Source organism: Anopheles funestus, chromosome 3RL, assembly GCF_943734845.2.
Source record: "Anopheles funestus chromosome 3RL, idAnoFuneDA-416_04, whole genome shotgun sequence".
Classification (NCBI taxonomy): Eukaryota; Metazoa; Arthropoda; class Insecta; order Diptera; family Culicidae; genus Anopheles; species Anopheles funestus.
The window spans coordinates 32,876,276-32,890,042 of NC_064599.1; the positions used below are offsets into that span (position 1 = coordinate 32,876,276).

The window sequence follows — 13,767 nt, forward strand, 5'->3', positions numbered from 1 at the left end:
TAATTTAAAGCATTACTTGAGTGAAAAGAAACACATTGCAACCGATTGGCATTAAAATAAATCAATTTAATTTTTTTTGCAAAATTTCTCAAAAAAAACGTAAGGGGTAAGCCTTATGAAATTTTAGAGTTGAAATTTTTTTTAAATTTTTTTCCGATTTTTTATTCTTTTTTTAATTTAAAGCATTATTTGAGTGAAAAGAAACTTATTGCAACAAATTCGCATTATAATATATCACATTTAAAATTTTTGCTACCTTGCTCAAAAATGAGGAAAATTTTACATTTTCTCAAACAGGGTAAGGAACTTGGTTCCTCGAATAACTTCTGGCACAGGCATCTGAGGGCATGGCCGTTCAAGAAGAAAATGTAGCCAAGGATGCCATCTATCGACCACAGGTTAAAGATTGGTGATCCGTTGGATACCGACCGAGTTATAGGCAAAACTTGGTGCAAAAATGAGCCTTAGTAAATTTTTATTTTTTTAATTTTTTTGATTTTTTGATTATTTTTCACTCTTTTTTTTATTTAAAGCATTACTTGAGTGAAAAGAAACACATTGCAACCGAATGGCATTAAAATAAATCAATTTAATTTTTTTTGCTAAATTTCTCAAATAAAACATAAAGGGTAAGCCGTATCAAATTTTCGAGTTGAAATTTTTTTTAAATTTTTTTCCGATTTTTTATTCTTTTTTTAATTTAAAGCATTATTTGAGTGAAAAGAAACTTATTGCAACAAATTCGCATTATAATATATCACATTTAAAATTTTTGCTACCTTGCTCAAAAATGAGGAAAATTTTACATTTTCTCAAACAGGGTAAGGAACTTGGTTCCTCGAATAACTTCTGGCACAGGCATCTGAGGGCATGGCCGTTCAAGAAGAAAATGTAGCCAAGGATGCCATCTATCGACCACAGGTTAAAGATTGGTGATCCGTTGGATACCGACCGAGTTATAGGCAAAACTTGGTGCAAAAATGAGCCTTAGTAAATTTTTAATTTTTTGATTTTTTTGATTGTTTGATTATTTTTCACTCGTTTTTTATTTAAAGCATTACTTGAGTGAAAAGAAACACATTGCAACCGATTGGCATTAAAATAAATCAATTTAATTTTTTTTGCAAAATTTCTCAAAAAAACGTAAGGGGTAAGCCTTATGAAATTTTCGAGTTGAAATTTTTTTTTAAATTGTTTTCCGATTTTTGATTCTTTTTTTAATTTAAAGCATTATTTGAGTGGAAAGAAACTTATTGCAACAAATTCGCATTATAATATATCACATTTAAAATTTTTGCTACATTGCTCATAAATTAAGAAAATTTTACATTTTCTCAAACAGGGTGTGGAACTTGGTTCTTCGAATAACTTCTGGCACGGACATCTGAGGGCATGGCCGTCCAAGGAGAAAATGTAGCTATTAGCGCCATCTATCGACCACAGGATAAAGATTGGTGATCCGTTGGATACCGACCGAGTTATAGGCAAAACTTGATGCAAAAATGAGGAAAATTTTACATTTTCTCAAACAGGGTTCCTCGCAACCCTTGGAACTTGGTTCCTCGCATAACTTCTGGCACAGACATCTGAGGACATGGCCGTCCAGGAAGAAAATGTAGCCATTGGTGTCATCTATCCACCACAGGATAAAGATTGGCGATCCGTTGGATACCGACCGAGTTATAGGCAAAACTTGATGCAAAAATGAGGAAAATTTTACATTTTCTCAAACAGGATGTGGAACTTGGTTCTTCGAATAACTTCTGGCACGGACATCTAAGGGCATGGCCGTCCAAGAAGAAAATATAGCCAAGGATGCCATCTATCGACCACAGGTTAAAGATTGGTGATTCGTTGGATACCGACCGAGTTATAGGCAAAACTTGGTGCAAAAATGAGCCTTAGTAAATTTTTATTTTTTTGATTTTTTTGATTGTTTGATTATGTTTCACTTTTTTTTTTATTTAAAGCATTACTTGAGTGAAAAGAAACACATTGCAACCGATTGGCATTAAAATAAATCAATTTAAATTTTTTTGCAAAATTTCTCAAAAAACGTAAGGGGTAAGGCTTATGAAATTTTCGAGTTAAAATTTTTTTTTTAATTTTTTTCCGATTTTTTATTCTTTTTTTAATTTAAAGCATTATTTGAGTGAAAAGAAACTTATTGCAACAAATTCGAATTATAATATATCACATTTAAAATTTTTGCTACATTGCTCAAAAATGAGGAAAATTTTACATTTTCTCAAACAGGGTAAGGTACTTGGTTCCTCGAATAACTTCTGGCAAAGACATCTGAGGGCATGGCCGTCCAAGAAGAAAATGTAGCCATTGGTGTCATCTACCGATCACGGATTAAAGATTGGCGATCTGGTGAATACCGACAGAGTTATAGGCAAAACTTGGTGCAAAAATGAACCTTTTGAAATTTTTAAATTTTTATGTTGTTTTATTTTTTTCTGTTGTTATATTCTGTTTTTAATTTAAAGCATTATTTGAGTGAAAAGAAACTTATTTGAACCAATTGGCATTAAAATAAATCAATTTAATTTTTTTTGCAAAATTTCTCAAAAAAACGTAAGGAGTGTAAGCTTTATGAAATTTTCGAGTTGAAAATTTTTTTTTATTTTTTTCCGATTTTTTATTCTTTTTTTAATTTAAAGCATTATTTGAGTGAAAAGAAACTTATTGCAACAAATTCGAATTATAATATATCACATTTAAAATTTTTGCTACATTGCTCAAAAACGAGGAAAATTTTACATTTTCTCAAACAGAGTAGGGAACTTTGTTCCTCGAATAACTTCTGGCACAGACATCTAAGGGAATGGCCGTCCAAGAAGAAAATGTAACCAAGGATGCCATCTATCGACCACAGGTTAAAGATTGGCGATCCGTTGGATACCGACCGAGTTATAGGTAAAACTTGGTGCAAAAATGAGGAAAATTTTACATTTTCTCAAACAGGGTAAGGAACTTGGTTCCTCGAATAACTTCTGGCACAGACATCTGAGGGCATGGCCGTCCAAGAAGAAAATATAGCCAAGGATGCCATCTATCGACCACAGGTTAAAGATTGGCGATCCGTTGGATACCGACCGAGTTATAGGCAAAACTTGGTGCAAAAATGAGCCTTAGTAAATTTTTATTTTTGTGATTTTTTTGATTGTTTGATTATTTTTCACTCGTTTTTTATTTAAAGCATTACTTGAGTGAAAAGAAACACATTGCAACCGATTGGCATTAAAATAAATCAATTTAATTTTTTTTGCAAAATTTCTCAAAAAAAATCGTAAGGGGTACCCCTTATGAAATTTTCGAGTTGAAAATTTTTTTAAAATTTTTTTCCGATTTTTTATTTATTTCCGAAAGCATTATTTGAGTGAAAAGAAACTTATTGCAACAAATTCGCATTATAATATATCACATTTAAAATGTTTGCTACATTGCTCAAAAATGAGGAAAATTTTACATTTTCTCAAACAGGGTAAGGAACTTGGTTTCTCCAATAACTTCTGGCACAGACATCTGAGGGCATGGCCGTCCAAGAAGAAAATGTAGCCAAGGATGCCATCTATCGACCACAGGTTAAAGATTGGCGATCCGTTGGATACCGACCGAGTTATAGGCAAAACTTGGTGCAAAAATGAGTCTTAGTAAATTTTGATTTTTTTTGATTTTTTTGATTTTTTGATTATTTCTCACTCTTTTTTTTATTTAAAGCAGTACTTGAGTGAAAAGAAACACATTGGAACCGATTGGCATTAAAATAAATCAATTTAATTTTTTTTGCAAAATTTCTCAAAAAAATCGTAAGGGGTAAGCCTTATGAAATTTTCGAGTTGAAAATTTTTTTAAATTTTTTTTACAATTTTTTATTCTTTTTTTAATTTAAAGCATTATTTGAGTGAAAAGAAACTTATTGCAACAAATTCGCATTATAATATATCACATTTAAAATTTTTGCTACATTGCTCAAAAATGAAGAAAATTTTACATTTTCTCAAACAGGGTATGGAACTTGGTTCCTCCAATAATTTCTGGCACAGACATCTGAGCGCATGGACGTCCAAGAAGAAAATGTAGCCAAGGATGCCATCTATCGACCACAGGTTAAAGATTGGCGATCCGTTGGATACCGACCGAGTTATAGGCAAAACTTGGTGCAAAAAAGAAGAAAATTTTACATTTTCTCAAACAGGGTAAGGAACTTGGTTCTTCGAATAACTTCTGGCACAGACATCTAAGGGCATGGCCGTCCAAGGAGAAAATGTAACCAAGGATGCCATCTATCGACCACAGGTTAAAGATTGGCGATTCGTTGGATACCGACCGAGTTATAGGCAAAACTTGGTGCAAAAATGAGTCTTAGTAAATTTTTTTTTTGATTTTTTGTTTTTTTGATTATTTTTCACTCTTTTTTTTATTTAAAGCATTACTTGAGTGAAAAGAAACACATTGGAACCGATTGGCATTAAAATAAATCAATTTAATTTTTTTTGCAAAATTTCTCAAAAAAATCGTAAGGGGTAAGCCTTATGAAATTTTCGAGTTGAAAATTTTTTTAAAATTTTTTTCCGATTTTTTATTCTTTTTTTAATTTAAAGCATTATTTGAGTGAAAATAAACTTATTGCAACAAATTCGCATTATAATATATCACATTTAAAATTTTTGCTACATTGCTCAAAAATGAAGAAAATTTTACATTTTCTCAAACAGGGTATGGAACTTGGTTCCTCCAATAATTTCTGCCACAGACATCTGAGCGCATGGACGTCCAAGAAGAAAATGTAGCCAAGGATGCCATCTATCGACCACAGGTTAAAGATTGGCGATCCGTTGGATACCGACCGAGTTATAGGCAAAACTTGGTGCAAAAAAGAAGAAAATTTTACATTTTCTCAAACAGGGTAAGGAACTTGGTTCTTCGAATAACTTCTGGCACAGACATCTGCGGGCATGGCCGTCCAAGAAGAAAATGTAGCCAAGGATGCCATCTATCAACCACAGGTTAAAGATTGGCGATTCGTTTCGATTGGCGAGGTTAAAGATTGGCGACCGAGTTATAGGCAAAACTTGGTGCAAAAATGAGCCTTAGTAAATTTTTATATTTGTGATTTTTTTGATTTTTTGATTATTTTTCACTCGTTTTTTTTATTTAAAGCATTACTTGAGTGAAAAGAAACACATTGCAACCGAATGGCATTAAAATAAATCAATTTAATTTTTTTGCAAAATTTCTCAAATAAAACATAAGGGGTAAGCCGTATCAAATTTTCGAGTTGAAAATTTTTTTAATTTTTTTTTTCGATTTTTTATTCTTTTTTTAATTTAAAGCATTATTTGAGTGAAAAGAAACTTATTGCAACAAATTCGCATTATAATATATCACATTTAAAATTTTTGCTACATTGCTCAAAAATGAGGAAAATTTTACATTTTTTCAAACAGGGTAAGGAACTTGGTTTCTCGAATAACTTCTGGCACAGACATCTAAGGGCATGGCCGTCCAAGAAGCAAATGTAGCCATTGGTGCCATCTATCGACCACAGGTTAAAGATTGGCGATCCGTTGGATACCGACCGAGTTATAGGCAGAACTTGGTGCAAAAATGAGCCTTAGTAAATTTTTATTTTTTGATTTTTTTGATTTTTTGATTATTTTTCACTCGTTTTTTTTATTTAAAGCATTACTTGAGTGAAAAGAAACACATTGCAACCGAATGGCATTAAATTAAATCAATTTTATTTTTTTTGCAAAATTTCTCAAAAAAAACTTAAGGGGTAAGCCTTATGAAATTTTCGAGTTGAAATTTTTTTTAAATTTTTTTCCGATTTTTTATTCTTTTTTTAATTTAAAGCATTATTTGAGTGAAAAGAAACTTATTGCAACAAATTCGAATTATAATATATCACATTTAAAATTTTGCTACATTGCTCAAAAATGAGGAAAACGATTTGACAGCAGCGCTGTAGAAAATTGAATAAAATTTGACGTTTGTGGGTTCGATTTTTTGTCAATGTATGTGTGTGAATTGTTCGGAGTGTGCTGTGTGTGTGAGTGAAAATATACGTATCACAATCGAACCCACAAACTTCTAATTGGTTTTCAGCATGTCTACCGCGTCAAACCTATGAGCCCACCTAGTCTCTTTACCCACTTTGGTTAACGACTATCAGTTCATCTGTCCGCGATACAAATGGCATGCAGTTTTTAACGGCTTTTGTTAAATTCTAACAACCGTTACATTTTAAAGATTTTCTTTCGCGATCCCGGCTAGACTTTGGATAAACATAATTTTAAACATTTTTATTAAAACCCAAGCTTTTTTTTCTCCACCTACATTTTATACCTGCACATCGATTGTCGCAAACGATCATCACGAAAACGAACGCTTTTCTGAAATTTACCATCAAGAGAACATAGAGATAACTGAATATCCTGTAGTGATGGGTAACCCGAAGTGGAATCGTGGATAAACACCGACTCCGCGTATAAAAAAAATATTCCGATCCTGACCAAACACCAGAAGTGACTCCAGCGAGTTTTAATGCGAGTTTCTTTTCACTCAAATAATGCTTTAAATTGATAAAAGCATAAAAAAATAAACATAAAATTTCAACCTGAAAATTTCATAAGGTTATAGCCTTATAATTTTTCTGAGGAATTTAGCAAAACATTTTAAATTTGATATATTTTAATGCGAATGGGTTGCAATAGGTTTCTTTTCACTCAATTAATGCTTTAAATTGATTAAAGAATAAAAAAATATAAATAAAATTTCAACTTGAAAATTTCATAAGGCCTTACCATTTTTTTGAGCAATTTACCAAAAAATTTTAAGTGTGATATATTTTAATGCGAATGGGTTGCAATGGTTTGTATTTGTTTACCTTGTTATTGCCAGCAAAATCGAACTATCCTGGCCTCCATTAAAGAAAATTGTCATGGCGTCAAGTCACGCTTCGAATAGCGATTTTTCGCTGAAAATACACGTATAGCGACTTTTCGCAATTTTTCCTATATGAAGTTTCGCAAAAAAAATTCTGAATCGCGTTCGCAAACGCGACAATTGCTAAGCGTTTAGTGACGGCGTTACGGGGTAACGTGATCGAGCCTGGTGAACTGCGTACTTCTTCAGTGACATTTGCATGACAGCCTAAACACAGTAGAAAAGAAACAAGAAAAACATAGAAAAGCGTAAAAAGTGTGTTTTCAATCGTTTATTCGACAGCAGGTTTGCGTTTTACGTTGTGGGTTGTTACGAAAAAGGGAAAATAGCAACTGAATCGACCACTCGTCAAGATGGGGAAGCGTCCCATGTCACGGAAGGAAATTGAAGAGCAAAAGAAGCGCGAGGACGAAGCGGCAGCAGCCCACGTAAGTGCAGAGCAAGAGCCATTTCCAATCCTTCCTTTTATCCTTTCAACACTGCCACCATATCGAAAAGACGCAGCAAGCCACCGTTGTTGTGTCGTGCAGTTGTTTGCTTGTACCGCAGAATCACGTAAACCGAACTGCAGCTAATCCTAGTTGACAATTTAAGGCTTTCAAAGAATTTGTGGAAACATTTCAAGAAGCACCATCCAAAATATCGAAGGTATGGGTAAAGGCCGGGACGTACGATGCGGGCTCGAGAAGTAAGTATTGCTTTGCGCGGGGATGTGTGCATTGTTTACCGAACTAAACTCTTTCCCCGTTATGATTGGACGTGTTTGATTTGCAGAAGAGGACACCAAAGACAGGGGCAAACTGTACAAGCCCCAGTCCCGTCTCGATATGGAGCACGAGAAGTCGATGGATTACGTGAAGATGGTTGCAAGCGAAAGCCGCAAAGATTCGGGCGCGATGGGCAAAAAGCGAAATCAGGAGAAGAAAAAGAGCAATCTGGAAATGTTTAAAGAGGAACTGCGCCAGATACAGGAAGAGCGTGAGGAGCGGCACAAGTACAAGCATATGGCTCGAACGATGCTGCCCGGTACTAGTTCCACCGAATCGGATCCCGTGTACAAGGAGACGGAATCCGGCTCGTTCGATAATGGCGATCCGAACACAACTAATTTGTATCTGGGAAATCTAAACCCAAAGGTAAGAACGTCTTCTTGTGACCGGGGGGTTTGTAACAATACAAATTCTAACAACATTTCACCGGTTTGTAGATCTCAGAGCAAGCGCTAATGGAGCTGTTTGGCAAGTATGGACCACTGGCAAGTATTAAAATTATGTGGCCCCGTTCGGAGGAGGAAAAGATGCGCAATCGTAACTGTGGCTTCGTTGCGTACATGAGCCGGCGTGATGCGGAACGTGCGCTGCGGGCATTGAACGGGCGTGATGTGATGGGGTACGAGATGAAGCTTGGTTGGGGCAAATCGGTCCCCATCATGACACACCCGATCTACATACCGCCGAAACTGTTGGCCTACACACTACCACCGCCACCGTCCGGTTTACCCTTCAACGCACAGCCCCATCCGTCGGATTTGGAAAACATTCCCAAGATGACATCGGGCGCTTACATGGCGGAACCGGAGCTGAAGGAACAGATGGACTCGGTACTGGTGAAGTCGGTGGTGAAGGTGGTCATACCGACTGAACGGCCGCTGCTGATGCTTATCCATCGGATGGTAGAGTTTGTCATACGCGAAGGCCCGATGTTCGAAGCGTTAATTATGACGAAGGAGATGGACAATCCGATGTACAAGTGAGTGATGGTGCAGATGGGTGTTGTGTTCAGCCAAAATGAGTTTGTTTTCGTTTGTAGATTTTTGTTCGAAAATGAAAGTCCCGCACACATTTACTATCGCTGGAAGTTGTTCTCGCTGCTGCAAGGGGACACACCGGGCGACTGGAGAACGAAGGAGTTTCGTATGTTTAAGGGTGGATCTATATGGAAGCCGCCGCCGATTAATTTCTACACGCAAGGTATGCCGGACGAGCTGCTTGCCGATGAGGAAGGAATTGAAGCGAACAAAGGGAATCTGTCCGTGGCGTAAGTAGTAGCAGAGCGGCCTTTTTAAAATATGACACTTTACTTACAAATTGCTTTAAATCCGTAGCCAACGGGACCGGTTGGAAGATCTTATCCGACATCTTACACCGGAACGGCAGAAGATTGGCGATGCGATGATATTCTGCATCGAGCATGCGGACGCGGCAGAGGAAATATGCGAATGCATCACGGAATCGTTGTCATCGAACGAAACGGTGGTAAAGAAAAAGGTTGCCCGCATCTATCTGATCTCGGACATACTGCACAACTCGGCCGTGAAGGTCCAGAATGCAAGCTTTTTCCGCAAGGCGATGGAGAAAAATTTGCTCGACATTTTCCGCAACCTGAACGCGTACTACATGCAGCTGGACAGTCGCCTCAAGGCGGAAGGTTTCAAGAGCCGCGTGATGGGCGTGTTTCGTGCATGGGAAGAGTGGACGATCTATCCGCGCGAGTTTCTCGTCAAGCTGCAGCACACCTTTTTGGGCATTCAAATGGTAAGGGGGATCGAGGAGAGGGAGAAAGGAAAAGATGGCCAAAAGAAAGGGTATTTATCGTTGTTTTTTTGTTTGTTTTAGATGGAAAAACAACCGGAAGAGGAACCGGAAGAGGAGAAAGAGGATGAAGATTTGGATGGTGTGCCGCTGGATGGGGCCGCACTGCTTAAAAGTGCAATGATGTGTGGTATGACGAGTGGAGGAGGTGGTGGTGGTGGTGGTGGTGGAACTGGAGGTGGAGGAGAGAATCGGACGCCATTGCTGAAGCATGATATCTACAGCGATGAGGACGATATTGATGGAATGCCGTTGGCAGACGATGATATAGACGGGATGCCGTTGGATAGTGCAATGGAAGCGGGTGTAATGGATGGTGGTCGAAGGGGTGGTACATCTATTTCCGGTAGCGAAGGATCGGGTCGGCCAGGGAAAGGTAACTATGGATGTTAAAGTTAAATTGCACACTTATCACGGACACACGCTTTACAGGGAAATCTGCCGGCGGTGGTTCATTTATTCCCTCGAAATGGGAATCGGTCGATGCGGCACAGATTGAAGCGCAAGCGATTACTACCAGCAAATGGGATACGTTGGATCCGGTCGTACCGGAACCGCCGAAGATCAGTCTGCAAAAGGAAGGTGGTGCGGGACTGATCAGCAGTAAGTACGGCAGCTACAGTGATGATGACGACGAGGATGAGGATGATGACGATGACGATGCAGCACTGCGTCAGGAAGGGGAAGGAGGACGCACGGCACCGGATCAGGATGAATTGCGACGGGTACGGTTGCGTGAAATCGAGGTCAAGATGGTACAGTATACGGATGAGTTTGAGTCCGGTACGAAACAGGTGCGCACTGGTTGGACACTGCACGAAGAGATCGATAGTTACCGGATGAAGTTGATGAAGGAGATGGCACAGGAACTGCGGGCGCGCGGACGCGAAGAAAACACCTGGGTCGGTTCGGACGATGAGAGTCGTTCGCGAAGAGGTCAGAAACGTACCGGCAGTGTGGAAAGGTTAGGAATTTGTAAAAAATGAATGTGATCGATGTGGGATTAATTTATGCTTTTTTCGTCTCTCTGTCCAGCAGCTCCAGGAAACACAAACGCAGCCGTCAGTCGGCTCGTTCACCGGCCAGCAGTGGATATGGCGATCGTAAGCGGGATTCTGCTTCGCCCGAGTCTAAATCTTCCCGGCGCAGACATTCCACCAGTACGTCGGATGAGGATGAACACACGACCAGAACGGGTGACGCTCGCTATCGTTACTCGTCCGAGCGCTCGGTTTCACCCGGTCCGGCTGCATCCAGTTCGTCGCGCACTAGCAAATATGATCTGCTCGGTTCACCGGCCCGTCACGGTGGTTCGGCAAGTGAATCCAACTACGATAAGTATGAGCGGCGTGATGCAAGGGACGGTCGGGAAAATCGATCGCTACGGGACAAAAAGGATACAACGCGCGAACGGATGCAGCTATCGCACGAACGCGAACATCATCGGGAACATCGTGATCGGCCACGTGAAACTGATTCACGCAGTTCACACGGACGTGAGCGCGATCGGGAGCGGGAACGTGATCGAAGTGCGAGAGATCAGCAACAGCGTGATCGGGAGCGTGAGTACGAGCGCGATCGGGAAGTAGACGGTGATGCTGGTGGATCATCCTCACGCTATCGGGAACGGGAACGTGCGAAAGAAGGATACAGTAGTAGTAGCGGTGGAAGTAGGAAGGATTCTTCCACCAGCTCAAAGTATGACGATAGGGCACACGGCAAGCGGTATAGGTAAAGCTTAAAAGGGGAATATCTCGAACTATGTAACACTGTCTATCTGCTGCACATTAAGTAGTAATAACACATTTTATCTACCGAAAGTCACACACACTCGTAAGATTTAAGCGAAAGGAAGAGGTAAGGCTTGCAGTAACTTTTCTCGCGTAAAGTAACAAATAAAGATTTTCCTAATCTTGATTGAATAAGCATACGGCTTATTATGATTGTTTTTAAAGGCTTACGGGAATGGATGCCATTTGATACGAGTATTGTGTGCGAGTGTAGTTAATATATGCTTAAACTCAGTACAGTACAATGGTTCTTTCATTCCGTTTCCATGCCAGAAGAATCATCTTCCGAACTATCGTCGTCATCGTCATCATCATCATCGTCGTCGTCATCATCGTCCTCATCGTCATCATCGGAAGAGTCTCCTTCACTATCGGAACCAAGCCATTCGCTTGAGTTTAAGCTGTTTGCAATCAACGTTTTCCACACATCCACCTTATGAAGATCTGTCGGACAAGGAAATTCATGTTTAACACTTTTACTTTTGTATAGCTGAGAGAATAAAACAAATCCACTTACCTAAGGAATGCAGATCGCTTAACGTGAACTGTCTTGAGCCAGATTCAAATAGTCCACCGTACACGTACAGCTGTCCCTTACACACAACGGTGGCCGCATTCATTCTCGGCGATGGTCCTCCAAGATCCAGTGTACCACTATCACTCGCTTCCTCCTTGCTGGTTCCTTTCGGTGTTCCTCCACTACTGCCACCAACGGTCATGGTGAAAACACCATCATCCGATACGATTTTCTTCGATTCGATCGATTGTTTTTCTTCCTCATTCATGTCCACATCAGCCGGCTTCGGCTGGGCACTTTTTCGTGCTTTTGCCGCCAGTTCTATCTTACGCCAGGTACAAGCACCGGTATCGAGTGCATGCAACTCACTGCTAAACAATCCCCTAACGTCCTCTTCATCCTCTTCCGTATCCATGACGCCACCGAATGCGTACGCCTTACCGTTCGGTGCAATTGCCACCGCCATGCCACTGCGTGGAGCTGGCTTTTTACCGCTTGCCTTCACACTGGTCCATTTGTAGCTTTGCTGACCCTTTGCGTCCTGCTTATCTGCCACCAGTGCGAACATATCCGTGTGCGTTGTGCCACGATCGATTTCCTTCTTCACGTTGGTTTTGGAGTAACCGCCCCAGATGAGAATTTTGCCATCCGTGTTCGCTACCATGCAGCAACCGGACCGGGGTGGTGGTGCCGTCCCGGCAGCTTCAATCTTTGTCCAGGTATAATTTTCCAGCGAGAATGCATACAGATCGTTAAAGTACCGATAGGACGCGTTATTATCGTGAAAGCCACCGAACACGAACAGTTTCTTGCGTGTGACCACCATTCTATGGCCGCTACGTGCGCTGGGACCATTCGGAGCGTTTATCTTTTCCCACTGTTTCTTCACCATTCGGTACACCCACAGGTCGCGAAAGTGATAGAACTGAAGTTGAGAAGGTGATGCATATTCACCCCCAAACAACCATAGCTGTCCACCATCCGTTGCGACCGATACCATCTGGTGACCACTGCGCGGTGCCGGACAGATGGATGATTTGAGCGTTTTCCACTCATTCTTTGCCACGTTGTACGCGTAAAAGTCACCATAGATAACGGTCTGTTGACCGTTAAAAAACTCACCACCATGGATGAATATTTCCTCCCGATCGCCCGGATGTGCACAGATGCCAACGTTAACACGAGCCGTCGGTGGCGGACAGACGATTTCGGTCAGATCGGACGATTTTGTATCCTTCGTTTCGTATTTGGCAACAATGTTTTCGATGTCTTCCTACAATGAAACAGCGTATTGATACTTTTAATACGAATTTCCTACGTTTTACGACGGATGCCGGTACCGTGCACTTACTTCCCCAAGTTTGGCAAGCAGCTTCTTCTGCTTAGCGACGAGCTTTTTGTCCGTTTTCATGGACGTTTTTTCGGCTCCTTTACCTTTCTTTTTGTTTTTATCCTTTCGTCCCATTTTGTGAACAAGAAAACGGAGATATTTGGCAAGGAATCCTATTGATTGTGGTGACAAAACAACGTGCTTTTTTGTTTTGCGGTATATCGCCGCATGTGTAAACAACAAGGTGTATACAGATGAGGTGAGAAAACCAATGAACTGTCAACTGAGGCCTAGTGAAAAAACTATGCTACATAGTCGTGGAGTTTGAACATTTAAAACTGAGCCAGTCCGTTAAAGAAAATTAATTATTACTATTTTACAACTAAATTCAACTCCTATCGTACGTGTTATGTTATGATAAAATATAACAGTTTTGAAGAGTTATTGAATTATGAAAATTTAATTCTAGATGCTAGAGATATTAAGCGCTATAAATCCAGGTTTTTTATGCTTATAATTCATACCTTTTCAAAGGCTGAGATACTGCTGTTCGCAATGTTTTTCTTTAGTATAATTTTAATT

The 13,767-nt window shown here is 39.8% G+C and overlaps 2 protein-coding genes across 3 annotated transcripts; one reads left to right on the top strand and one right to left on the bottom strand.

Moving 5' to 3' along the window:
• The first annotated feature begins 7,139 nt into the window (after nt 1–7,139).
• LOC125769992 (U2 snRNP-associated SURP motif-containing protein) lies at nt 7,140–11,473 on the top strand. 2 transcript variants are annotated; one of them, XM_049439118.1, is made up of 9 exons: nt 7,140–7,385; nt 7,552–7,645; nt 7,732–8,093; nt 8,165–8,706; nt 8,767–8,994; nt 9,062–9,491; nt 9,573–9,924; nt 9,981–10,512; nt 10,584–11,473. In XM_049439118.1, the coding sequence occupies exons 1-9, from the start codon at nt 7,311–7,313 to the stop codon at nt 11,281–11,283; spliced, it is 3,315 nt and encodes a 1,104-aa protein (XP_049295075.1). In that variant the 5' UTR covers nt 7,140–7,310; the 3' UTR covers nt 11,284–11,473. The 2 variants fall into 2 exon arrangements, with proteins under 2 accessions (XP_049295075.1, XP_049295076.1); XM_049439119.1 differs by having other exon boundaries at nt 10,587–11,473.
• LOC125769997 (kelch domain-containing protein 4) lies at nt 11,323–13,451 on the bottom strand. The gene is made up of 3 exons (XM_049439127.1): nt 13,207–13,451; nt 11,856–13,128; nt 11,323–11,782 (listed from the first exon to the last, which is right to left on the bottom strand). Exons 1-3 carry the CDS (start codon nt 13,318–13,320, stop codon nt 11,592–11,594), a joined length of 1,578 nt encoding a protein of 525 aa, XP_049295084.1. The 5' UTR covers nt 13,321–13,451; the 3' UTR covers nt 11,323–11,591.
• Between the last annotated feature and the right edge of the window lie 316 nt (nt 13,452–13,767).

What these genes read in the sequence shown, in the direction of transcription:
- LOC125769997 (XM_049439127.1), bottom strand. Translation starts at nt 13,320, where the DNA reads ATGGGACGAAAGGATAAAAACAAAAAGAAAGGTAAAGGAGCCGAAAAA. An exon ending in TGCTTGCCAAACTTGGGGAA is followed by an intron (nt 13,129 to 13,206) that starts GTAAGTGCACGG and finishes GTTTCATTGTAG; the next exon opens with GAAGACATCGAAAACATTGT. An exon ending in AAGCGATCTGCATTCCTTAG is followed by an intron (nt 11,783 to 11,855) that starts GTAAGTGGATTT and finishes CTTGTCCGACAG; the next exon opens with ATCTTCATAAGGTGGATGTG.
- LOC125769992 (XM_049439118.1), top strand. Translation starts at nt 7,311, where the DNA reads ATGGGGAAGCGTCCCATGTCACGGAAGGAAATTGAAGAGCAAAAGAAG. An exon ending in ATGGACAATCCGATGTACAA is followed by an intron (nt 8,707 to 8,766) that starts GTGAGTGATGGT and finishes TTTCGTTTGTAG; the next exon opens with ATTTTTGTTCGAAAATGAAA. An exon ending in CGTACCGGCAGTGTGGAAAG is followed by an intron (nt 10,513 to 10,583) that starts GTTAGGAATTTG and finishes CTCTCTGTCCAG; the next exon opens with CAGCTCCAGGAAACACAAAC.